The 26,419-nt window shown below is 35.6% G+C and overlaps 3 protein-coding genes and 1 pseudogene across 4 annotated transcripts; 3 read left to right on the plus strand and 1 right to left on the minus strand.

Annotated features, from left to right (window-relative positions):
* Positions 1–1,207: 1,207 nt before the first annotated feature.
* On the plus strand, positions 1,208–2,986 carry LOC140864968 (uncharacterized). Its single transcript, XM_073269426.1, has one exon. It carries the CDS (start codon positions 1,319–1,321, stop codon positions 2,864–2,866), a length of 1,548 nt encoding a protein of 515 aa, XP_073125527.1. The 5' UTR covers positions 1,208–1,318; the 3' UTR covers positions 2,867–2,986.
* Positions 2,987–12,594: 9,608 nt separating this feature from the next.
* Positions 12,595–14,557, minus strand: LOC140861550 (uncharacterized; annotated as a pseudogene).
* A 4,178-nt stretch (positions 14,558–18,735) lies between these two features.
* On the plus strand, positions 18,736–19,755 carry LOC140861551 (uncharacterized). The gene is made up of 2 exons (XM_073264572.1): positions 18,736–19,102; positions 19,190–19,755. Exons 1-2 carry the CDS (start codon positions 18,736–18,738, stop codon positions 19,753–19,755), a joined length of 933 nt encoding a protein of 310 aa, XP_073120673.1.
* Positions 19,756–20,956: 1,201 nt separating this feature from the next.
* Positions 20,957–25,995, plus strand: LOC140863343 (small nuclear ribonucleoprotein SmD3b-like). 2 transcript variants are annotated; one of them, XM_073266705.1, is made up of 5 exons: positions 20,957–21,240; positions 24,574–24,626; positions 24,694–24,760; positions 24,849–24,905; positions 25,677–25,995. In XM_073266705.1, exons 1-5 carry the CDS (start codon positions 21,082–21,084, stop codon positions 25,737–25,739), a joined length of 399 nt encoding a protein of 132 aa, XP_073122806.1. In that variant the 5' UTR covers positions 20,957–21,081; the 3' UTR covers positions 25,740–25,995. The 2 variants fall into 2 exon arrangements, with proteins under 2 accessions (XP_073122806.1, XP_073122807.1); XM_073266706.1 differs by lacking the exons at positions 20,957–21,240; positions 24,849–24,905; positions 25,677–25,995 and adding exons at positions 21,963–23,336; positions 23,445–23,621 and having other exon boundaries at positions 24,694–24,761.
* Positions 25,996–26,419: the final 424 nt, after the last annotated feature.

Genomic DNA, 26,419 nt, shown 5'->3' on the forward strand with positions numbered 1-26,419 from the left:
TGGCATATAAATAGTGTTCGTATATCATAATCAATTGTCCAAATTTTTTTTCCATGTGAGATATTCACATTAAAAAAATGACGGTTAGATCATGTCCGAAGGGTAGCGATGACCGAATATTTTTTAGATGTTGAAGATTGATGCATCCACTCTTAAATTTAAAATAATTGTAATTATATAAAACTTCTAAATATTTTTTTTTTTGGTTTTGTTTTGTTTGTATTCAATTCAGATTTTTAATGACTTTCAGTTACTTTTTAAACAGATTTTTGTGGAGTTGACAGATTTTTATTGACTTTTATAGAATGTCATAGAATTGTAAACAAAATTCTATGGATTTCTGCAGAGTTTTTGGCAAACTTTCATAGATATATGTTTAATAGATTTTATAACTTGAACGTCGTTGAAAATATCGATAGTCAAATATCTACAAATAAATACAAAAATTTTAAAATTATAGTATGATGGCAAAAATAATATATTTATCTATCATAATATATTTAATTTTCCGTAGTATCTTTTAATGTCATTAATATTAAAATAAGTTGTATAATTTATGTATTAAAATAAAAAATTAATTCCAAAATTCCAATCGGTAAAATTCAAAAAATTGAAATTTTTGGCGTTTTTAAAAATTTTTGAATTTCAAATTATAAAAATTAATTAATCAACAATTTAGAAATATTTTTTTAATCGGCTAAAAAGTAGAAAATTTTAAAGAGAAAATATGTTTATAAAATTGTGATTTGAAACAGAAAAGATCGAAATACGTAGAAATATTATTTGAAAGAGGAGAGAGAAAAAAATGAATAATTAGAAGTTCATTCAAATCTTGATGATAAAACAAAAATAAATCTTGGCATTTTAGCATTGTACATTATGTTTTTATGTTTGTACTTTAATGACTTTCATGGAGTCATTAAAAATTTGAATATCATTAGACTTTTATGAAGTTTTTAAAAGTAAATGTTGAATACTACATGACTTTTAAAAACTTCACGGGAGTCTATTTTAAATACCTCTAAATTTTCGTAGAGTTTATAAAAAATTTAGCTTGAATATATATTAACTTTTAAATTCTACCAAATTATATAAAAATAATTAAATCTGCCACTTTGAATTAACCCTCAACGTAATCGCATTCCCATGTGCTGTCATTCCAAACACGATTCCGCGTGTCGCTTTAATCATCCCACAATTCTTGGCTTTAATTAATTTTCCACTTGACGAAATTGAAGTGCGTCGTTTTTCCCCCAATTACAGAACCCTAATTCGTTCGCTTCGCCCAATCTCCAGATTCTTCCGAAATCCAGTGATCATGTTGCTATCCCCAGGTCACTCTCCTCGCCACATCTCCACCCCTTCACCGGCGCCTTCCGATCATAATCCTAACCATGATAACTCACTTGTTTCCGCGTCTTCGAATATACCCACCCGCAAGCGGTTGCGCAGCCCCGCGGTTCTAGATGAAGACACCTATGTAGCCGCCATCGAGAAGATCATTGAGCGAGATTTCTTCCCAGACATACCCAAGTTACGCGATCGCCTCGACTGGCTGCAAGCTATTCGCACACAGGACCCCGTGCTTATCCGCGACGCCCAGCTCAAGATTCTTGAGCGCCGCCGAAGGAGAAAAGGTGGAGAACTCTCCACAGCTGACGTGTCCCTCCGCTCCGCCACGCCAGGTTCGTCCTTTTTCCGGAACACTTCTGTTACTCCCTATGTTAACGGTGATCGCAAGGATTCTGTTGTTATTGATGAACGGGATGGTGTTGTTGAGGGTGAGGATGGAGTGGATGTTTCTTTGCCACTTGATGAGTTCTTTCGAAATTACACGAGCGAGGATAATGAGAGCTTTTTGAGGATTATGGAGAGAGTTAATAGGAAGAGAAAGGAAAAATATGAATATTTGTTGGAAGGAGAGAATACCGAGACTGTTCAGGAGAGTAATTTCATCGAGGATGGAAACAAACGGGAGAAAACTAGTACTGATGGGTATGGCACGTCGGATCAGCCAGTGAGCACGTTGGATGGTTGGAAATACACGGCCAAGAATTTACTTATGTATCATCCAGCTGACAGAGGGGAGGCCCCCTTGACTCCGGAAGAAAGATCCCTGCGGTTGAAGGGCATGACTAAGGAGATTAACAGGTCCAACACGCGATTCCAAACCAAAGCTACTGATTTTACTTCATTGCCGAATGAAGACAATTTTTCCATGCTATACACCCCTGTGTCTGGGGCGACCCCTGTTCCTATGATGAGTAGAGATAGTGATAAGGTGAAGAAGTATGATTTGGATGATTTGAGGAAAACCCCTAACAAATTTTATGTTGAGTCTGAGAAGAAAGCAGACAATGGATATAGTTTCTTGAAAACGCCTTCACCTGCTCCAGGATTGGACGAGTCACCATTCATAACCTGGGGAGAGATTGAGGGGACACCATTGAGATTAGAGCCAGAGGAAACACCTATAGATATTGGGGGTAGTGGGGATGGTCCACAATTCAAGATTCCTATGCCTCCTTCAAGGGATGTTAAGGCACATTCTTTGTCAAGGGAGGCTGCAAGGAAACTCAGGGAGAGGTCAAAGATGTATCAGAAACCACCGTTGCCTTCCCCAGTCAGAGGGGGTAGTGTGAGTCCAAGCACACGTGTACTTTCACCTGCTGCCCAGAAATTTATGAGGAATGCCATTGCCAAGTCTTCTCGATCTATTGATGAATCTTTGAGAGCCAGTTATCGCAGTGGAAGCCCAGGATTGAATACTCCTAAAAGTGGCAGGAGTCTTTCTAGATTAGGAAGAGAGAACAGTGTAGCTTCCAGATCCCCTTCTGTTAGTGAGGGCTCCAGGTCACCCTGGTGATCTGCCGGTTCCATCAGCAATTCTATTTTTAGTTATTTGTACTGTATAAGGAATGGTTTTCTAATTTGAATTGTCACATGAAACAAGATATTGAAGTTTTATTGTGTCTTCTTTTGTTCATTATCCTGGATTCCTTTTCTTTTTCTTTTTCTTTTTCTTTTTTTTCCTTTTTTTTCCATTCCACTTCCTCCTTCACGCATGAAATGTTGACACATTTTTATAGATTAAAACTTTTGGAAGCCATGTTATGTTGCTTTTAGTGGTGGGAAAGAAGAATGAGTTTATTAGCATCATCATCTTGGTTTATGTGCTTTTTTGTCCTTGATACACAGATGCATTCGACTGTCATACCATTTCGTTGGTTTCCTTTTAGTGCGTTTACTTCTATATTGATCGAAAATAAGCTTAATTTGATTTGCATGGATAGATATACATAAAAAATTTTATGTTTTTATGTTTCATTTGTCTTCGATTATTAAGGCTGCTAGAGTAATTAATTAATAGAGTGGTAGAAATGTGAATGGATTAGTTAAATTGAAGTCTGGGTTAATTGGTTTATTGTTTGGTACCCATGCCAATAATTAATACTGAGATATGATAACCTATACATGTTTGAGAAGGGACAGGATGTCAAGTTTTAATCAAGTACAGTCTTGATATATGAACGTATAAATATGGTTTATCTGAGTTGTTCTTTACCCGGTCGGGGACGTGGAAACCGTGGAAGTCGATACAGATGAAGATTCGTTTCTGCTGCTGTTTTTATTTTCAAACATGGGACTATTGGCTTGTGGAGCTGTGTTATTTGAGGTTGAATCTTCATCTTGATACTTCTCTGATCCCATTTTTTCCTGTTCTTTAGTCTCTTCCAGGTACATTTACTCTAGCATTGACTTCCATAATAGAACTTGAGCATTGATGAACCAATTCGACACCTGATTTAAAGAAAACCAACTCAAATTTTACCAAAAACAAAAACAAAAACAAGCAGAAAACATTCATCGATCAAGAACAAAACATTGCCTTGTCTGAATCCTTGGGATATCTGCCCATTTCAAATACAAACAAAACAAGACTCGTAAGCATCGAAAAATCTTCGGCCCTCGAAACCGAGCCTCATCAGCTTCTTCTCGCGCTTGGCAATCTTCCGGTTCTTCTTATCCTACATCCTCCCCTCAATATTATCCTTCCTCTTCAGCTGCCTCTGCTCTCTCACCTTCTTCTGTGCGAAGGTCTCCAAGCATTGTGCTAGATCATTCCCAATTGCTGCAAGACTCGTTGCTGTCGGATCTGAATCTGATTATCGATGTATATAAGTTTCGTGCCTTCGGTTTTCCCTCCGAAGCTTTCTTCTTCGCCCAAGATATTCTTCGTCGCTGCTCTGATTTGGCCCAAGATCGCGTCTTTTAAGTCACCGGAATTTCTTAGAAATGGTTTGCGAAGCCAGGGCAGTATAAGATTTAGCTATAAACTCAGAAAAGTGATACAATATAGTGTTATACAATATATGCCAACATGTCTATTATGATAAAGTCATCATACAGGATGAATCTTCTCCAACCAATTAAAACACAATTACTCTCGGACAAATTGTTTTCAGAATCAAATTAAAACAATAGTAATTGCTAATAATAACCAAAACTTTCCTCGTTACTATACAATCATACATCCTAATAATCAAATCAGGCTCTTCGACTCTATTTTAGACCAAAACAATACAGTAATATCAACAAAACAATCATGATTCACATAATGACCAAAAGAGATTTCAGAAATTATATGTGAAAGATAATATAAAGCCACAAAAACAAAGAAAAAGAGTTCTCTGCAAATTCCATAGATCATGAATGCAAATGCAGGTTGAGCGCCACACGGACGGAATCAAATATAAGTATCAAAAAATGAAACAAAAGGATTTCATCGAATAAGAAATAAAACAAAATGATTTGATCTAAAAATGAAAAGCAACGATTCTTCACTGCTCTACATCATATGGTTGGCTTGGTGTAGACGACATCTGCAGGAAAAAAAAAAAGGGTTATGGTGATTTGGTGAAAACGGCTACTGCTGAGAAAACTCTTCCCAAAGAAAATGACCCGTTTTCACAATGACCCGATTTGTGGCCCTTCACATGACCAGCGCAATTTTTTTAAAAAAATCTTCTCCAAGAACACTTATAAATGTTGTGAAAAGTAAAATTTATAAAACTCAAAAACTCAAAATATTCTCAAACTCCACATTTTAAATTTATTCTCTCAAAATGTGTTTTTCTACACAAATGGAGAGACCTATTTATAGATCTCAATGGGAGATTAGTCCAAAAATTAAATCATATCATCTACATCATCACACACTAATTTTCAAAATAATACAACTCAATTTTCAACAATTCTAATATAATATAATATATTTTCAACACTCCCCCTTGTGATGATGATCGTCATATGATGATTGTCTTTATTACGTGTTTTATGCTGCCTCGTTAAAAACCTTACTAGGAAAAACTCAGTGGGATAAAAACCATAGCAAGAAAAAAAGAGTGCAGCCACGTAAACTCCCCCTCATGTTAATATGAGTGATTCTTCACATATTCCGTAGATTACGCATCCCAATGTTGTATATATGTTTTCTGAATATCGTCGTGAGAAGTGTCTTTGTGAAGAGATCTGATGAGTTCTCACTTGATTGAATGTAACAGATATCAATATCTTTATTCTTCTCAAGCTCTTGAGTGTAGGCAAAGAACTTTGGGGGAATATGTTTGGTTCTATCACTTTTGATGTATCCTTTCATTTGAGAAATACATGCAGCATTGTCTTCATACAACGTCACAGGCTTCTTGTCTACTGATAATCCACAAGAAGTTTGGATATGTTGTGTCATTGATTTTAACCACACACATTCATGACTTGCTTCATGTAATGCAATAATCTCGGCGTGATTTGATGAAGTTGTTACGAGTGTTTGTTTCTGTGAACGCCAAGAAATTGCGGTGCCTCCACGAGTAAATAAATATCCGGTTTGGGAACGTGCCTTATGTGGATCAGATAAATATCCAGCATCAGCATAACCAATGATACTTTGATTGGTGTCTTTTGAGTACAAAAGTCCCAAATCTGTCGTTCCTCGTAGATAACGAAATATATGTTTAATTCCGTTCCAGTGCCTCTTTGTTGGATATGAACTGAATCTTGCCAATAAATTTACATCAAAAGATATATCAGGTCTAGTGCAATTTGCAAGATACATAAGGGTACCAATGACACTTAGATATGGTACTTCTGGACCAAGAATAACTTCATCATCCTCACATGGACGGAATGGATCTTTTTCTATGTTTAATGACCTTACAACCATTGGAGTACTTAATGGATTTGATTTATCCATATTAAAACGTTTAAGGATCTTTTTTGTATAATTTGCCTGGTGAACAAAAATTCCACATTCTTTTTGTTCGATTTGCAAACCCAGACAGTACTTGGTTTTTCCAAGATCCTTCATTTCAAATTCTTCTTTCAAGTACATCATAACTTCTTGAATTTCTTTATTCGTTCCAATGATGTTTAAATCATCAACATATACAGCAATAATTACACATCCGGATGTTGTTTTCTTGATGAAAACACAAGGGCATATTGGATCATTTACATATCCCTTTTTCATCAAGTGATCACTTAGCCGATTATACCACATTCGGCCTGATTGCTTCAACCCATATAATGATCTTTGCAATTTTACAGAATAAAATTCTCTGGGTTTTGAACTTTGTGCTTCAGGCATCTTAAATCCTTCAGGGATTTTCATGTATATGTCACTATCAAGTGATCCATATAAGTAAGCTGTAACAACATCCATAAGACACATTTCCAAATTTTCAGACACTGCCAAACTAATCAAATATCAAAACGTAATTGCATCCATAACAGGAGAATACGTTTCTTCATAATCAATTCCAGGCCTTTGAGAAAAACCTTGTGCAACAAGTCTAGCTTTATATCTGACTATTTCATTTTTCTCATTTCGCTTTCGAATAAAAACTCATTTGTATCCAACAGGTTTTACACCTTCAGGTGTGAGGACTATAGGTCCAAAAACATTACGTTTATTCAGGGAATCCAATTCAACCTGGATGGCATCTTTCCATTTGGCCCAATCATGACGAGTTTTACATTCACCAAAAGATTTTGGTTCATGATCCTCATTTTCATTTATGATGTCACAAGCCACATTATAAGAAAATATCTCATCAATATCTTCTATGTCTTTTCAGTTCCATATTTTTCCAGTATTAATATAATTGATAGAGATTTCACGATTCTCGTCAGTTTGTGGTTCTGACAGAACATTTTCATCATCAGGTGTTTCTTCTGGAACACCATTTTCTATTTTATGATCATCATGCTTCTCTATGCCTTTTCTTTTCCGAGGATTTTTATCCTTGGAACCGACTGGCCTTCCACGCTTCAGGCGTTTAATGACATCATGAGTGTCTTCAATCTGTTTCTTTGGAATTTCAATTCGAGCTGGGGCATTTACAGCATGTATATATGATTTTGTCACTCCTTTTGTGTCTGCAAATGCATCTGGCATTTGATTTGCTATTCTTTGAAAATGTACAATTTGCTGTACATCTTTTTCACATTGTTTGGTCCTTGGATCCAAATGTAACAATGATGGTACATACCATGTGATTTCTTTTTCGATGTGTTTCTTTTCTCCCCCTAACACTGAGAATATTTCTTCATTAAAATGACAATCAGCAAAGCGTGCTGTAAACACATCACCTGTCTGAGGCTCAAGATATCGAATGATTGATGGACTATCATAACCGATATAAATACCGATTTTTCTTTGAGGACCCATTTTTGATCGTTGAGGTGGTGCAATAGGCACATACACCATACATCCAAAAATTCTTAGATGAGAGATATTTGGTTCTTTACCAAATGCAAGTTGCAAAGGGGAGAATTTATGATATGCACTTGGTCTGATGCGAATTAATGTCGCAGCATGTAAAATTGCATGTCCCCATATAGAAATAGGGAGTTTTGTTTTCATAATCATTGGTCTAGCAATCAGTTGTAGACGTTTAATCAATGATTCAGCTAATCCATTTTGCGTATGAACATGAGCTACAGGATGTTCAACAATGATTCCCATTGACATACAATAATCATTGAAAGTCTGGGATGTAAATTATCCAGCATTATCAAGTCTTATTTTCTTAATTGTATAATCGGGAAATTGATTTCGCAATTTTATTATTTGAGCCATCAATCTTGCAAATGTCACATTCCGAGTTGACAATAAGCATACATGTGACCATCTGCTAGAGGCATCGATCAATACCATAAAGTATCGAAATGGTCCACATGGTGGATGAATTGGCCCACAAATATCACCCTGAATACGTTCAAGAAATATGGGTGATTCAGTTTGGATTTTAGCTGGTGATGATCTTCTAATAAGTTTTCCAAGTGAACATGCTTTACATTGAAACTTATTATTCTGAAAGATCTTCTGGTATTTCAGTGGATGACCATGTATATTTTCAATAATTCTTCGCATTATTGTTGAACCAGGATGTCCCAATAGATCATGCCAATTTGTTAATATTGATGAATTATCCATCACCATATTTGATTCAATTGGACTTATATGTGTATAATGCAATCCAGTAGGGAGCATTAGTAGTTTCTCAACTACAAATTTCTTTCCTAACTTATATGTGGTAAGACACATATATTTCTAATTTCCATCAGTCATTGTCTCAGTATCATACCCATGAGAATATATGTCATTAAAACTCAACAAATTTCTTTTCGATCGTGGTGAATATAAAGCATCATTTATCAAAAATTTTGTACCATTAGGTAACAAAAATTTCGCTTTACCAAAACCTTCAATCAAGTCTACAGGACCTGATATTGTATTCACCATTGTTTTTGTTGGTTTTAGTTCCAAGAAATATCTTTCATCTCGCAGAATAGTGTGCGTTGTACCACTATCCGGTATGCAAATTTCCATGATATTATTTCCATGTTTACTCATAGCATTTTCCATATCAAACTTCACAAAAATGTAATAAAGAAAAATTAAGTACAATACAAATGTAAAATATAACATGCTTTATAATACAAAAATGCATGAAAAATACAAATTTGTTACAATCTAGTCCCACCAATCTTTTAATCAATGTCTTCGAAATCATTCAAAAAATCTGCAGCACTGAAACTAGTTGAACCAATTAAATGGTCACCATTTTCAACAAAATTGGTTTCTTTTCCTTTCCCCTTTATCGATTCTTTATAGAGCTTACAAAGGTGCTCGGGGGCTCGACAAGTTCGTGGCCAATGTTCCGGAGTGCCACATCTATAACAAACACTCTCGGTTCTTTTTGAGTGATTTTCATTTTCACTCATGTTTTCATGCTGCCTTTTTAGTGGGTGGTGCGTGACGCTCTTTTGAGATGAGTTACTGAAATAACTATCTCGATTATTTTCATATCCACGACCGCGTCCGCGTTCTTTTTGAGATGATTTTCTACGTCCACGTCCACGCCCACGTCCTCGACCTCGTCCACGACCAAAATCTGGTCTATTCCTTTGATTTTGGTTTTCATTTTTCATTACGACATTTGCTTCAGGAAATGCCGTTGATCCAGTGGGTCGGGATTGATGATTTCTTACTAACAATTCGTTGTTTTTTTCTGCCACAAGAAGACATGCGATTAGTTCGGAATATCTCGAAAATCCACGCACTCTATAATGTTGTTGTAGAGTTATATTCGATGCGTGAAAAGTTGAAAATGTTTTCTCAAGCATTTCCATCTCTGTGACTTCAAGTCCACAGAATTTTAATTGCGAGACTATTCGATACATTGCAGAATTATAATCACTGACTTTTTTAAAGTCTTGGAATCTCAACGTATTCCATTCATCACGGGCAGTCGGGAGTATCACTTCCCTTATATGCTCAAATCTTTCTTTCAGCCCTTTCCATAAAGTAATTCGGTCTTTTTCTGTGAGATACTCACATTTCAACCCTTCATCAAGATGTCGGCGCAAGAAAATCATAGTTTTTGCTTTATCTTGTGAGGTTGATATATTATTTTCTTTAATGCTTTCACTTAGACTCAATGACTCAAGATGCATCTCAACATCAAGAGTCCATGGCATATAATTTTTTCCAGTGATATCGAGTGCAACGAATTCAAGCTTTGCCAAGTTTGACATGATGGTACTAGAAAAATAACAATGCATTTTATTAGTTAATTTCCATTAATATGACAATACAAAATAATGGATAAACGATGAGTACAAGTAAGTGTAAAAATAGAAAAAAAGCATGTGGTGGAAAATCGCTGGTGAGTACAAAACTCGTGAGCATGATGATCATAATCTTTATGAAAAATATCCTTAGAAAAGCCAAAAACTCCATCTTCTTCTTTTTCGAAAAAAAAAAAACCGAGGAGAAAATGTTTTGAGATGAAGAATGAATTTTGATGTGATTGAAAATGAGTTTGAGTGAAAATATTTATAGGCCAAAAACTAGCCGTTTGTGACCATTGGGGGTAAAGAAAAATCGAGTATGTGTTGAATAAAAATTTGTGATAATGATACAATGCATATAATGATAATCATAATTAAATAATTATGTATATCATATCACATTATTATAAGATCGGTGTCGTAGACAGCCTTTTATATAATATTGTGAAATTATACCAATATAGTTAGTATAAAGTCAGGTATAGTATATCATATCACATTATTATAAGATCGGTGTCATAGACAACCTTTTATATAATAACATGACATTATACAAATATGATTATAATGTTTAAAAACCTTAGAGGCTTTTATACTTGTCGTATCCCTTACCGGGAGTGTGAGATGTCGTCTTAACATCCTCCCAGGATTTATAGCAAGTTTTTTTAAAAATTCATAACATGATATTATATATTAATATATACACAATAAAAATATATAAACAGTAAAATAAAAATTCTTACTTGTTGAATATTTTTGACTTCTTCTTGTATTTTGGAGCGTCGGAAATTATAGAGAACCTTCGAGCGATCGTGCTGATAACGTGTTGTGAAAAGTAAAATTTATAAAACTCAAAAACTCAAAATATTCTCAAACTCCACACTTTAAATTTATTCTCTCAAATTGTGTTTTTCTACACAAATGGAGAGACCTATTTATAGATCTCAATGGAAGATTAGTCCAAAAATTAAATCATCATCATCTACATCATCACACACTAATTTTCAAAATAATACAACTCAATTTTCAACAATTTTAATATAATATAATATATTTTCAACAATAAAAACATTTTTTTAAAAATATTTTTCGAGATGGTTTAATTTTTTTTAATCCAAACACAAATTTAAAAATTTTTATACTTGGAAAACATTAAAAATATTTTGCAAGTACACGTTCAAACAAAGCCTAAATGATTAGAGTGGTTTTAACATTGACATTTTTATTAGAATCAATTTTGGAGAATCATAATCACCGTATGACTAGCTTTTAGATTTCAATTAAGTCAAACATAAGCTACCATATAATTTGGGTTTAAGAAACACACAAAAGTGATTTTTTAAAGTCAAAATCTAGCAATCATTTTTTTTAGTGATTACAAGCACTCCCTAAATTTCCTTGTCATTGTAATTCCAGTTTCAGCGCCTTAGTAGTTAGTTTCTAAATTTTTTATTCTTAATCGGAGAGATTGAATATAACCGACGTTTGAATCAAAATTCTCAATTTCTTGATTTAGAAGTTATATATATATATATTTAGGAAAAATTACTTTTTTGGTCTTGTATGTTTGTTACTTTGCGATTTTAGTCCTTTATATTTTCAGATTTCAGTTTTAGTCCGGTATCTTTATTTTTTTGGCAATTTTAGTCCTTTTTCCGACGTGGCGCTGACGTGAAACCAATTCAGTTCTGATGTGGAGCTGACGTGTACAGTGTCACGTAAGCATTTCGAATAAAAATGACCGAAATTGCCAAAAATCAGAACATGCAGGAACATGCAGGATTAAAAATGAAATGTGAAAACATAAAAGACCAAAATCGCAATGTGACAAACATACAGGACTAAATTTGCAATTTTCCCTATATTTTTATTTTTCTTAATAATTTGACAGGTCACGTGTTTGACGCGCAGGTAACCCTCACTTTGCCAAATTTTGTGCGCAAACATGTTAACATCTATATTGAATCATATCCTAAGGTCATCTCCAACCCATTACGCTATCTTGGTGTAACATTAACTCCAAGATAGTGTACTTCCTACACCAAATACAAAAACCATCTCCAACTCATTCACACTAAACTCTACACTAAAAAGAATATTCTCGAAATATTCTTTATTATTTTATTTACAACAACTAATTTATTTCACCAAATATTTTTAACATAATAATTAAATATCATTAATATTTAAATAATAATTTCTACATAAATACTCATTAGAAATATTAACGAATTAAAAAATTTAACTAAATATATTTTAATAATTATTAAAATATTTAATTTTATTTATTTTAATATTTAAACTTAGTATTTATTTTATGATTTTTAATTTTATTTTAAATCATTAAACTTTATTAGTAATTACAATCACACATAAAAATAATCTGAAGATATCAAACTGGAATAAAAAAAATATTAAAATGATGCTCACAAAATAAAAACTAAACACAAATAAGTTTTAATTAACCGAATTACTATTTAAATTCCATAAATGGTCGATTAGTGCATCTCGTAGTGCGAAGTGAGCCTCTCTATCCCTTACTTTTTTATACCGAGCAAGAAATTCTTGAAATCTTATATTTTGATCTATAACCACTTCCACATTTGGAGTCGGTGCTTCCATCGCATCTTGTATTGGTGTATCCAAGTCACGCTCATCCTCGATGATCATGTTGTGCATTATAATACAAGCAGTCATTATATCATGCAACTGTTTCTTCTGCCAAGCACGTGCCGGAGATGCTACAATTGCAAATCGTGATTGAAGTACTCCAAATGCGCGTTCGACGTCTTTTCTACACGATTCATGTTTCATTGCAAAATATTTTTTTTGGGACCACGTGGATCATGAATAGTTTGCACAAAAGTTGATCATTTAGGATATATACCATCCGCTAAGTAATATCCTTGATGATACTCTTTTCCCCCAATAAAGTAGTTTGCCGGAGGAGCGATGCCTTGTGCAAGATTTGAAAATAGATTGGATGCCTCGAGAACATTAATGTCATTGTTAGACCCCGGCATACCAAAAAATGCATGTCATATCCATAGATCATAATCAACAACTACTTCTAAAATAATGGTCGGAGAACCACTACGGCCCGCATATTGTCCTGCCCATGCTGTTGGATAATTTTTGCATCTCCAATGCATACAATCCAAGCTTCCCAACATTCCAGGAAATCCACATTTTTCACCAATACGCAGTAGTCTATCAATATCAGTGGGGGTAGGTGACCTTAGATATCGCTCTGCAAACACCTCTACAATATCTCGAGAAAAACGTTGAAGACATTGAATTGTAGTTGATTCTCCTATCTTAATATATTCATCAGCAGCATCCGCAGGTGTGCCGTATGCCAACATCCGCATTGCAGCTGTAATTTTTTGATTAGTAGAGAGTCCAATTCGACCAAGACCATCTACCCGTTGTGTGAAATAGCGATCGTGATTCTTCACAGCATTAGCAATACGAGAGAAAAGGCCCCGTGACATTCGAAAACGTCTTCGAAACATTACTTCATTGCATCTTGGATTCTCAGCGAAATAATCGTTGAATAGGTTACGATCAACCATTTCTCTATCACGTTGAATTACGATATGCCCTGGAATCGACCCTCCATGTTTCACTTCAGATTCATATTGCTCAGCATATGAAGCTGCTAAAATTGTGTTATTGGTGGCTAGGCTCCCTAATAAATTTTCTGTTTCATGAATGGACTCAAAGTGATCTTGCATATGTGAATCAAATTCATCAGATGGGCTGGATGATGCTGAATGAAAAAAAAATGAAAATTTTGAAAATTCATATTGTATATTGATAGTTGGAAATTGGTACGTATGACATCCAACTCTTCGTATGATTTACATATATAGCAAAACTAAAGCTATTAATTAACATTATCTACATTAATAATCCAATCCAATTTATACATCGTCAGATTAGATTTCATTTAATTGGAACCTTGTGATCTTTATCTTACATCCAATAAATTATTTACATTGTGAGAGTACATTGAAGTTGTCAATGTTGTGTGGGTACCAATGCCACAATAATGTCTTTCCATTTGTTTATATATATAAAAATATTTTTTTAATGTATGCTTTATATTATAATATTATTAAAAACTTATAATATAATTATTTAATATTATATAATAATGTACACAACAATACGTGTAGCAATAAATTTATAATATAATTATATATAAATTAAAAAAAATTATTTATTTATATATCTTTATCCTATATCCAAAAAATCTGATCATATATATTAACCGTCCGATTAGATTTCATGTAGATAGAAATCATATGATCTTTATCTTATATTTTGGAAATCTGATCTGATTTATATACCGTCTGATTAGATTACTTTCAATCACAACCATCAACTTCATATCATCTAGCTTCAATAAATTCATACGACCTAATTTATTTTCGAATCACCATTTCCAATTCTTATCTCCCAACATATTTTACTTTCAATGGCTACGAATGCACGATCTGCTTCTTATTCATTTCAAGAAGATATACTGTAGTGACCCTGCATGGAATCACCTACTAACTGGCAACTAATAGCATGCATTAAAATTAATACAACAATATATGGAACAGAGTAAAACGTGCGAAAACATAATCTATAATTTACATATCAGCTTAGTAAATAATCCAGGCTTAATACTGTAGTGATACAACCAAATCGAAAACTTAAACATTATACAGCTATATCAATCCTGTATAATAAAATCCTCAAGGCTCATGCTCCCTAGTCCTGCCTTGAACTACCAGCTCCGTCCATCCTGCGACCTGCCTCATGAAATAGGGTGTCCAAGATAACAACTAGGACGTGAGCACTAACGCCCAGTACATAGACATGAGTAAACATATGTATATAATGCATGTAACATGATGACTGGTACAGGGTCATCTGAAAAGTCATGCTTAGAACCGGCGCCACATGAGTGCTGCCACCGCACGGATCAACCTCTGGGTGCAACCACACTCATCTAGTACACCAGAGTAGACAGACATAAATGCCCCCACCGTCGCGGTTCTCTCAGTGACAGACTATCGAGTATAGAGCTGAGCGGCTCTATAGTCAGGTATAACAAGGTATAGGCTCAACGTGTATATGCACATAACATATGAATATAGAAAGCGGTAAATCATATCTCATGCCATATAGTAATGCCAAATAAATGCAACATATAAACATGTATACTCGCTGGCAATCTCAGTCAATGTGTACGTACCTCTAGGCTAGTTCAAGTATAGTAAGATCCTAGGTTCCAAGCCTATATTCAAAAGTTCACCGTATCACTACATAAATTCTATAAGCCTTAACTAAGCTAATAAGTACTCCCAAAACTTAAATAGATTCCCGGACCATACCTTCGTCCGTAGTTAGCCCTTATCAAGCAGATCATGTAACTGCTGTTTCAATTCCCTCATCTCTGAAGGTGCCAGGCGATAAGGCGCTCGGGATATAGGCGTAGTTCCTGGTACTATATCAATACCAAATTCAACCTCTCGCACCGGAGGAAAACCAGGAATCTCATCAGGGAATACATCAAGAAACTCGCTGACAACTGGTAACTGATCAATACCCGTACTACTCGTGGACATATCAACCGCATAGATGAGGTAGCCCTCCCCACCTGACTCCAAGACATGACATGCCTTCAGAGCCGAAACAAGTGGCATCGGAGGTCGCGCACCCTCACCATAAAAATACCAGCTATCACCCTCATCCGGATGAAACTGTACCAGACGCTGATAACAATCCACAGTAGCATGATACAAAGTCAGCATATCTATTTCCAAGATACAGTCAAAATCTGCCATCGCTAATATCATCAAATTAGCTATTAACACATTACCCTCAAACTCCAGAAGGCAACCCATCACTAGACGCTTAGTTACTATCTCTTGCTCCAACGGAGTAGATACAACTAAATCCATATCTAATGATACATAAGGTAATCTATGTCTCTTAACAAAGCGACTAGAAATAAAGGAATGCGATGCTCCAGTATCAATTAATACAAGTGCAGGAATACCACATAACAGAAAGGTACCTGCCAACATGCGATCGCTTCCCTCTGTAGCCTGCTCCTGAGACAGAGCAAACACCTGTCCTTGAGTCTGTGGACGATAACCAGAAGAACTCTGTGGTGCTGGCTGCTGACGTGGAACAATAGAAGCCTGAGATCCAACCTGTGATCCCGATCCACTAGCAGAACCCATGCGCTGAGGACAATCTCTCCGCAGATGTCCCTGTACCAGTCATCATGTTACATGCATTATATACATATGTTTACTCATGCCTATGTACTGGGCGTTAGCGCTCACATCCTAGTTGTTATCTTGGACACCCTATTTCATGGGGCAGGTCACAGGATGGACGGAGCTGGTAGTTCAAGGCAGGACTAGGGAGCAGGAGCCTTGAGGATTTTATTATACAGGATTGATATAGCTGTATAATGTTTAAGTTTTCGATTTGGTTGTATCACTACAGTATTAAGCCTGGATTATTTACTAAGCTGATATATAAATTATGGATTATGTTTCCGCACGTTTTACTCTGTTCCATATATTGTTGTATTAAGTTTAATGCATGCTATTAGTTGCCAGTTAGTAGGTGATTCCATGCAGGGTCACTACATTTACACCTTTGTCATGTTTATCTTGACATTTCTCAAGATCCTATCATAGGCATAAACCAATCGCGAAATCAATTCTGGGATCGTGTCGAGCAAAGCTACAACAATTCCAGAGCACCCGACATTACAGAAGTTCGTAACAAAAGATCTGTGAAATCTCGTATGGGGTTAATATTGTCGAAAATTAGTAAATTAAGAGTCTGCATCCAACAAGTTGAACTACTCCATCCAAGCGGTGCTTCAGAAATGGATATTGTGAGTTTTGTGTCACGGCATTTCTACACTTATATATTACTATAATTACTTTATTATATTTATCTTTAATTTAATTTTACGTACAGATTATCCGTGCAAAAGTGTTAATGAAACAGGATGCTAATTTCAAGAAAGGTTTTAAGTTTGATCATGTATGGACTATTATGAAAGATATGGAGAAATTTACAGCTTCACCTATCCCGTCACGTACACCAATTTAAAGAGGTATTGAATTTTTCGAATCTCCACAATCAGACACACAAGCAATAGATTCTCCCAAATCAGCGTTCCCTGGATTATCACCATTTGAGATTAACTTAAGTGATGAAAATAGTAGTGGTAGTTAATCACAGCGACCACTTGGAGTGAAAAAATCCAAATTGAAAAAGAAAAAAGATGAATATATGTCACAAACAATTGAATCAATGAAATTAGGACAAGAAAAAATTCTTGAGATTATCCAACATGGAAATGCTTATCGTGAACAAAACAATGAATTACAACTGAAACAGATGTAGCAAACTGAACGAAAATTGGAACAAAATGAAACAAAAATAAAACAAAATCGACAAATGTTGGATCTGACCCAGTTTCAAGAAGAAAACAAAATTTTAGTAATAGATCTCAACTCTATTCAAGATCGATCTTTGCGTGAAAACTTTCGGGTCGAACAATCAAGAATTTTGAATGAGAGGGAAGAAAGGAAATGTGCACGTGATAGTCTCAACTATGACAAATATTTTGGAGACATTGGAGGATCCGGATCCAGCTTAACGCCTTTTTAAAGTTTCATTAATGATTGCCATCCAACCCAACTTGATCGCCCCCCTCATCACTCGCCCCTCCAAGGGGCGAGGAAATCGCACGCGGATGTTATCCGCATGCGATCAAGTGGTGGGCCCCGTACGGAGCCTCTCCGCGCGGTCAAGCCCACCCTTCTTTATTTTTTTAATTTTTTTTATGTGGGCCCCACCATTATTGGTTTTCTTTTATTTTTTTTAACTTTTTTTAACGCGGGGCCCACCAATTAATAAAAAAAAATTTTTAAAAAAAAATCAACGGCCAGAAGTTGATAAATAAAGGGCCAGAAAAATCTGGCCCTTTTATTTTTTTTAAAAAAAAGAAAAACGGAACAAAAAAAAAAAGAAGGGCTGGGATGATTTGGCCGTTGATCAAATCAATTCTAGCCTGATTTTTTTCATAAAAATTATTAATAATTCAAAAAAAAATTTAAAAAATTTCGAATTTTTTTAAAAATATTCTGAAAAAGTACAAACGGCCATAATTTTCAAAATCCATGAAATTTTCTATAAATATACTCATTTTTATTTCATTTTACACATTCTCCACTTTGTTTAAACATATTCACACACTAAATCTTCAATATTTTTCATGGCATACATGAGTTCTTCATCATCAGACGATGAAATTATGTCACATGATCCGATGATGGACGACTTTATCTCCCCACCACGTTCAATAACCCAGAAATTAATAATGAACGTTTGTACGCTTCAATCGGGGGAGTCAAGTCGCGTACGTGGCTACAAACGGAAATCAAAAAATCGAGAATGTGTTGCCGGGGCTCGAAGATTATTTAAAGATTACTTCGCCGATAGTCCCGTCTACAACGAGCATGATTTTCGAAGGCGATTCCGTATGAGAAGACCTTTTTGAAAATTATGGAAGCTCTACAGACCAATGTACCTTACTTTGTCCAACGGAGGGACGCAACCGGTAAACTCGGGTTGTCATCACTACAAAAGGTTATGGCTGCTGTTCGGATGCTTGCATATGATGTTGCAGGCGATGATGTTGATGAATATTTGAAGATAGGTGCATCGACAGCGCTTGAGTGTTTGAAAACATTTTGCAGGGGGGTGCATGAGATATTTTCTGAACAATATTTGAGGCAACCAACATCCGAGGACGTTGCTCGGCTAAATGCTGAAAATGCTAGAAGAGGATTTCCCGGGATGCTTGGAAGCATTGATTGCATGCATTGGGCTTGGAAAAATTATCCGGCAGCTTGGGTAGGGCAATATCAAAGTGGACATCAAAAAGAACCTTCAATCATACTACAAGCGATTGCATCAAAAGATTTATGGATTTGACATGCATATTTCGGCGTATCAGGATGCAAAAACGACATCAACGTACTGGAGAGGTCGAACTTGTTCTTAAATTTTGCAAAGGGAGAAGCCCCTCTAGTTCAATTTGAGGTGAACAGGAATGAATACAACATGGGATACTATCTCGCCGACGGTATTTATCCATCTTGGGCTGCCTTTGTCAAAACTATCCCTCGACCCCTCTCGCAAAAACATAAGATTTTTGCACGATATCAAGACGGGGTGAGAAAAGATGTTGAGCGAGCCTTTGGTGTACTCCAAGAACGCTGGCATATAGTGAGAGGTTCATTTCGCTTGTGGGATCCAATTGATCAAGATTATATAATGAAAACATGTATCATTCTACATAACATGATTGTGGAGGACGAAAGGGAGGATATACTCGAAGATCACGATTTTCCAACTAGAGATGATGAACATGTGCCACCAAACGTTGTCCCTTCAAGAGATCCTACTGTAGAGTTCAACGCCTTTTTAGAACGACGTGTCAGTATTCGAAACCGAGAATTGCACCGCAATCTTCAAAAAGACCTGATCGAACATATTTGGAATTTACATGGGGATGCATAGTGGAACTTGTCCATTTTTATTTACTTGTGTTAATTTTAATTGATGCACCTTTTTTTTCTTATGTGCTTTTTAGTTTGGAATATTTTGTGCTTAATTTTAATTGATGTACCTTTTTTCTTGTGTGCTTTTTAGTTTGGAATTGGAATATTTTGTGATTTTAAATTTTTTTTATCGGTATTTTTAAACAATGTTTTTTAATTTGTTATATTTATGTGCATTTTTATTATGTAATTATTAAATTTAATTATGTATATTTTTAATTTGTTAATTGTATTTTTATTATGTTTTAAAATCATTGTTTAATAGATTAAAAAATAATATTTCAACATCACCACTACAACATCACCACACCACTGTACAAACATGCAATGAAGTCATCAACGCTGACATCATTATGAGATCAAGTTATCAACTTAACCACACCAACTTCCTCACATCCTTGTACATGCTCTAAGTGTTGGTTAGTTTATTTTATTTTATGTTGTATTGTATTGTGATTTTCGAAAATTTAATATTTTGTTATGTTTGTTTATTTTATTTTGTATCATTATCTTTGATTTTCAATAAATTTAGTGTTTGTAATCTTATTTTTTTTCCTCAAAATTGTATTTTTATATTCGATGTTAATTAATTAAATTAAAGTTACATAATTTAGAGAATTAAAATTATTATTAAAATTCATTACACATAAAAAATAATATTAAAAACAGTTACATATAACATTCGTAATTATGAAATTAAACTTTTATTATTTTATTCAACTAATAATATAATTCACGTCTTAAATTTACTTATTTATTACCAAATAATTTTTTTTATCTAATTTATTTCATAAAATATTTATAAATACAATAATTTATATATTTATTAATTAATATTGTATTATAAAAAGAATAATTAAGTAAGGTGGTTATCTATTAAACATTTTATTTAAAAAAATTAATTATACATTTATTAAAAATATGATAGGATTATTCAAATTTTAAATCAAAATATCTTATAATTAAGTTTTAAAAACAACAAATAAATTGAAATGATAAAAACATAGAAATAAAAAAAGGTACCAAAATAGTGTTTGGGATGGAGGTGCTTTTAAAGTTCCTAACAAAAATAAAATTTAAAAAATATTTTACCAATTTAAATTGTGTTTAATATAATAACACAATGTGGCTAAAGTCGTGTTAAGAAAACTCCTGAAGTCGTAATCCTAGTGATCGTGTACGTTGAAATCACATTTGAGCTTGTGCCCTAATTTATCGCCCCTTTACTCTCAACTCGTTGTATTCTACTAATTTCTTCTAGTTTCCGGAAATCCAATTGGCGGTGATGAGTCGGAGTTTGGGGATACCAGTGAAGTTGCTTCACGAGGCGTCGGGGCACATTGTGACGGTGGAGCTTAAGAGCGGCGAGCTTTATCGAGGAAGCATGGTGGAGTGCGAGGACAATTGGAATTGCCAGCTCGAAAACATCACTTATACTGCTAAGGTACTTTTCATTGACTTCTCGATCGTGAAATTTGGCTTGCGAGCTTTCTGTTTTTTGTTTGGCGCTTTGTGATTTTTTATGCCATTAACTTGAGAATTATATACGTTTGATGTAAAACCCTGTATAAGAAGTATATATGTTGGGGAGAATTGCTTCTCTGTATAATTGTCTCTTCTCCCTGTAGAGAAAATGGATATCTATGCCTCAGTTTGATGGAAAAAGTTCTAGTTTGTTTAGGGGAGATAAATGAACAGAGAGTATTATGTTTTTCGTTTGAGTCAACGTTTTTTCACGCTTTAAGCTTCAATGATATTCCGTGGTTGAGCTAGGACCTGGGCTTGTGGCAAGATGCCATAAAGACAAAAACCATGCGCATGTCCCAAAGGGCATTTTTTTTTCGAAATAATAGGAACTTATAAAAAATACATTATAATTTACAGCAGATATCTTTGATGATTTCGTGTTTTAGATTTATCGTAAAGTTAGTTTTAGTTTCTCCTTAACGAAAGTAGCTTTCTATTTTCTAAATATTTAGTCAATCACGTCATTCATAGAAACATTTCTTGTTCGGAATTTGGCTTTACTTAATTGCAGGAAGGGGGAATCAGACCAATCACCTCTTCCTTTAGAAGCATTTCGGAAATGAAGAGTTTTTTTTTTTGGTTTCTTCTTTCTATTTTTCATTTATAATTTATGGTACTTAATTATCTATTGGTGTACAAATAAATTTTTGACATAATTTCTTTAAAAATATTATCTGCATCCCAAATTTAAATGTCGCGTTGCGATGACCAACCAACCCAACTTGGCCAATTTTTGATTTATTTTAAAATCTTGTACTAATGTTAAATTATATATCATAAAATATGTTTTGAAAGTGTAGAGTTATAGAAAGTTTGAAATCTTAAATAGATTCAGCTAGACTAGAGTTCAAAATTAAAAATATTGACCTGTTCATGTATCAGATGTCATTCATTTACAGTGGACAGGATGAGTAATCGATAAACCTATGTATAAAATTTTGGGTTTTTGGAACAGAGGAAAGGTGTTAGGATCTAAATCTCCTAACACACTTTACAAGAAGAATAACTCCTTGCCCCTAGCATAAGCTAGTAACAACCCTAGCACAAGCTAGTAAGAACCAAATACAATAAGTGTGAATCTCTTCTCTATTTATTCTTTCCTCCTCATCTAGATCCTTCTGATGAGTCTTAAGATAAGGGCTTGGGCCTGCTTGGTATATTGGGCCTAACAATACCACCCTCTTCAAAACAAAACCTTGTCCTCAAGGTTGGAGTTACGAATTTGAGCTCTCGTGGTTCCTTCTGCAATTGATTCACTGTTTGACGCCCTCCTACCATTGACAATTACAATCCTTGAATTGTGGATGGCCCTTGACAACAGCGCCCAACCATCTATCGTCACCCACCGCCCCTCCTTCGCTTTTTGACTAGCAACTGGACTGCCGCTCATCTGATATGAATATTCTAGGATAAGGGCTTGGGCCTCTCTTGTATACCCACTACATGGTTGCTTGTAGAGAAAGTCTCTGAAGCCCAGCCCATTACCATTGAATCCGCTGACCCTCTGAAATATAACAGGGCCATGGGCCATTCTTTCCCCCATCCAACTTTTATATGTGGGCTTACAAACAGTAAAGCCAATGTTTTGTCCTTCAAATCCATCACGTGCCTCTGCTCGCAAAAACCCCATGCGCATGTTGCGCGACTCTTCCGCCCTCTCCTCCTGCATCATCGCAACCACAAATTCAAATGGTTTCACGGCCTTCCGTCCACTGTATCGACCGATCAACTCTATGCCGCTGATTTTTGGGTGCCGTCCAATCCTTGATATCCAACCCATCTGGTAGATCTGTTGAATCCCAATAAAATCTAGTAGTCTCTGGGCTTGTTTCTTTTCCTCAAATCTGTTCGCCTTTTCTGCCTTTTCTGAAGCCCATCTGTTGGGTTCATCTTTAACGCTGCTATGAGTTGCTTGTATGCTTCTACTCCCAGATCCGAACTCATCCTTGATGAATCCAGAGTTATCCATCTCTTCGCGTATGACCTGTTGAACCTCTTCCTTTACATCAGTAGGTTTGTGAAATCCCCTTACGGCTTGACTATCTCCTTTATCAACTGATTTTGCATTCTCTGCGTCCCCTTTGCTAGTTTCTTCTTCACAACTGTCGATTTCTTCTTCAGCATAGGGGGTCTCTTGTTCAATGTTGTTGGTGGTTTTCTCCTGGCTGGTGGTCTCGAAAACTCCATGGAAGCCCTCTGCATGACGCCTGTTTTGCTTTTTGATGATAATTTCCAACATCGCCTTTATGTCTCCCGGCGATTGTTGCACCGAAGACTCCATCACTGCTACTCCAACAGGTGAGTTATATTTCTCCACTTGAAAATCACGATCATCTCCCCTTTGCGTGTTCATCCCTTGCTCCGCCAGAGCTTTAGAAACTGTCAACTTAGCCATAGCACTATTGAGAGAACCCATATTCTCCTCCATTACCAGCATATTCTCTTGCAGTCTCTTCCTCATCTTCTCCATTGCCACCAATCTGGTCGCTGCCATTTTTCCATTGCCACCAATCTGGTCGCTGCCATTTTTCTCTCTTTTGATGGGAATCCGGCAGGTAACGGAACAATTGTTAGGATCTAAATCTCCTAACACACTTTACAAGAAGAATAACTCCTTGCCCCTAGCATAAGCTAGTAACAACCCTAGCACAAGCTAGTAAGAACCAAATACAACAAGCGTGAATCATCTAACTAACTAACTATCTCTTCTCTATTTATTCTTTCCTCCTCATCTAGATCCTTCTCATGAGTCTTAAGATAAGGGCTTGGGCCTGCTTGGTATATTGGGCCTAACAAAAGGGGTTGAGGTGAGGGTGTGGCTCAGTTGTTCTCCCTGCCATCCCCTCAAGGTGGACCTGACTCCACCTATGATATTCAATTCTTGTTATGTCTTGTTCTTTTGTATTAAAAAGAACTTGTTTTTTTATATGGTACTCTATAAAAAGGGTCCCCTTGAATTGATTGATCATTCCTTTCTTTTGCATTATGATGAAAATTTAATATTGTTTTCAGAAGAAAAGTTTTACTTCATTTGAAGTTGTTTATTTATCGATTTGTATAGAAAGCTATGGAGTATGATATTGGCTTCTACAAATTCACATTATTGAGATGTGAAATTCAGCACAAAGAAAATGGTTGTCCCTATTCTAAATAATACAAGTAATGTAATCATGAATACGATTGGTATGTCATGTGTGCTTCTTGAAGATGCACTTACAGGTTTCATTCAATCACATCCCTTCACTTGCAGGATGGGAAGGTTTCACAACTTGAGCATGTTTTCATTCGTGGCAGCAAAGTCAGGTATGTCGAACTCTTTTGCTTGAAGTTTTTTTTGCCTTCCAATAATATTAACACGCAATTTTACCAGGTTCATGGTGATTCCAGATATGCTTAAGAATGCTCCAATGTTTAAACGTTTGGAAGCTAGGATCAAGGTACTGTCTGGTTGCTGTTATGTTTGTTTTTCTGATTTCCTTTTCCCGCTTGCAGTTTTTCTGATCAATTTGATCTCTATATCTGAAGGGAAAAGGTTCAGCTCTTGGAGTTGGACGTGGGCGAGCTGTTGCCATGCGAGCTAGAGTAAGTTTTGCATCCTTTGATATGGTTTCTTGCTATTAGCTTGTGATCTGAAGCAATTGCCAGAGTTGTTTTCGTTTGTAACTTCAGTGTTCTAAATGGCGGGCGAGGCCGCCGCCTAGGTAGCAGGCGGCCATTGACCGCACAGCCTTCTCCCGAGGCAGTTATGTAGGAGGTTGAAGTTGAGATGGGGCGGGCAACGTGGGTTTAGGCGGTCAAAAAGTCAACCCAATTTAAAAATCCTACTTTATTAATACATCATGCGCCCTCCATTCTAAACATAATGCCAACTCAATCACCCACAAGTGTCACAAGCCCTACCTTCTTCCGCTTCAAACCTCCGCTGTAGGCCAGCACACTAGGCTAGAACTATTATTACATCAGTATGTTACGTATTTAATACTAATATGGTGATGCATCTATATTTGTACCTTGTATAAATTGTTTGAAGATTATTTATGCATAAGCATCATTTAATTTATGCATGTAGTGCATGATTATATATAATTAAATAAATATAAAAACAGTATAAAAAAAATTCAACCGGAAGGTGGCCGAGGGGATAGGCGTTCACTGACCGCTCCGCCATTGCCGACTGCCATTTACAACAGTGTTTGTAAGAACTTCCGGGCAGTAAATTTTATCAGTTTGCAAAAACAATAGAAATACGGAAAATGGAATTCCCTAAACCTCAGAAAACTAATGATTGCCCTTTTACAAGTCACCTTAGTATAATAAATTGCTCTGTCTCTTGTTTTGATTTCTTGTTGGCAGGCTCAGGCTGCTGGCCGTGGAGCTGTTCCTGGTAGAGGTGCTGTGCCACCTGTCCGTAGGTGATGTTATCCTGTATGTGGTGTCGTGGTGTCAAGTGCATTTTCAAAATACCGATCCATGGTGATGCTTGGTTCTTAATTACTAATCTTGGAAGCTGAGCTGTAACTTCAATCTGTAGCTAGGACCTAAGGTGGAATTTCAAATGTTTTTGTTTGTTTCAACCCTTAACTTTGTGAAGGCGCTGACAATTTATTCCATCTACATTAAAGTTGAGAAGCCGTAGTAAAAATGAAGAACTTGCGGGCAATTTTTTGTTTTACCCATTCATTTATGCTATGAAGTGAGTTGTGCTCTTTTAGCTATTAGTTCGGCTTTTATTGGTTTTAATTATAGCGCAGCTATGCGTCTTTTAGATCCAACCTCAAAGTGGGAAGTGTCGATGCTGGCTTCAGGGTACTGCCCTGAAGCCAGGATCAATGGCCCGGATCATCTTTGCAGATCAAATGATTTGATCTGCAAAGATGATCCGGGCCGTCCGATTGCCCTTCGGGCACCGTGCCCTCAGGGCAGCATGGACAGGGTCCCCAAAGTGATAATGTGCAGTCCTGGTAGGAGAAGAATCTGATGTCAAATTCAAAATCCAGCTTGTAATTTTTCATAGCTTTTATCAATTAATAAGATGTGGGTTAATATGCGTTTTAGACCTTTCTTCCGCGTTAAAATTTATGAATCTATACATTTTC

Source organism: Henckelia pumila, chromosome 4 (genome assembly GCF_033568475.1).
Source record: "Henckelia pumila isolate YLH828 chromosome 4, ASM3356847v2, whole genome shotgun sequence".
Lineage (NCBI taxonomy): Eukaryota > Viridiplantae > Streptophyta > Magnoliopsida > Lamiales > Gesneriaceae > Henckelia > Henckelia pumila.

Coding starts and splice junctions, on each gene's coding strand:
- LOC140864968 (XM_073269426.1), top strand. CDS start 1,319: ATGTTGCTATCCCCAGGTCACTCTCCTCGCCACATCTCCACCCCTTCA.
- LOC140861551 (XM_073264572.1), top strand. CDS start 18,736: ATGGAAGCTCTACAGACCAATGTACCTTACTTTGTCCAACGGAGGGAC. Junction 19,103..19,189: donor TTGGGTAGGGCAATATCAAA/GTGGACATCAAA, acceptor TCGGCGTATCAG/GATGCAAAAACGACATCAAC.
- LOC140863343 (XM_073266705.1), top strand. CDS start 21,082: ATGAGTCGGAGTTTGGGGATACCAGTGAAGTTGCTTCACGAGGCGTCG. Junction 21,241..24,573: donor ACATCACTTATACTGCTAAG/GTACTTTTCATT, acceptor CTTCACTTGCAG/GATGGGAAGGTTTCACAACT. Junction 24,761..24,848: donor GTTTGGAAGCTAGGATCAAG/GTACTGTCTGGT, acceptor CTATATCTGAAG/GGAAAAGGTTCAGCTCTTGG.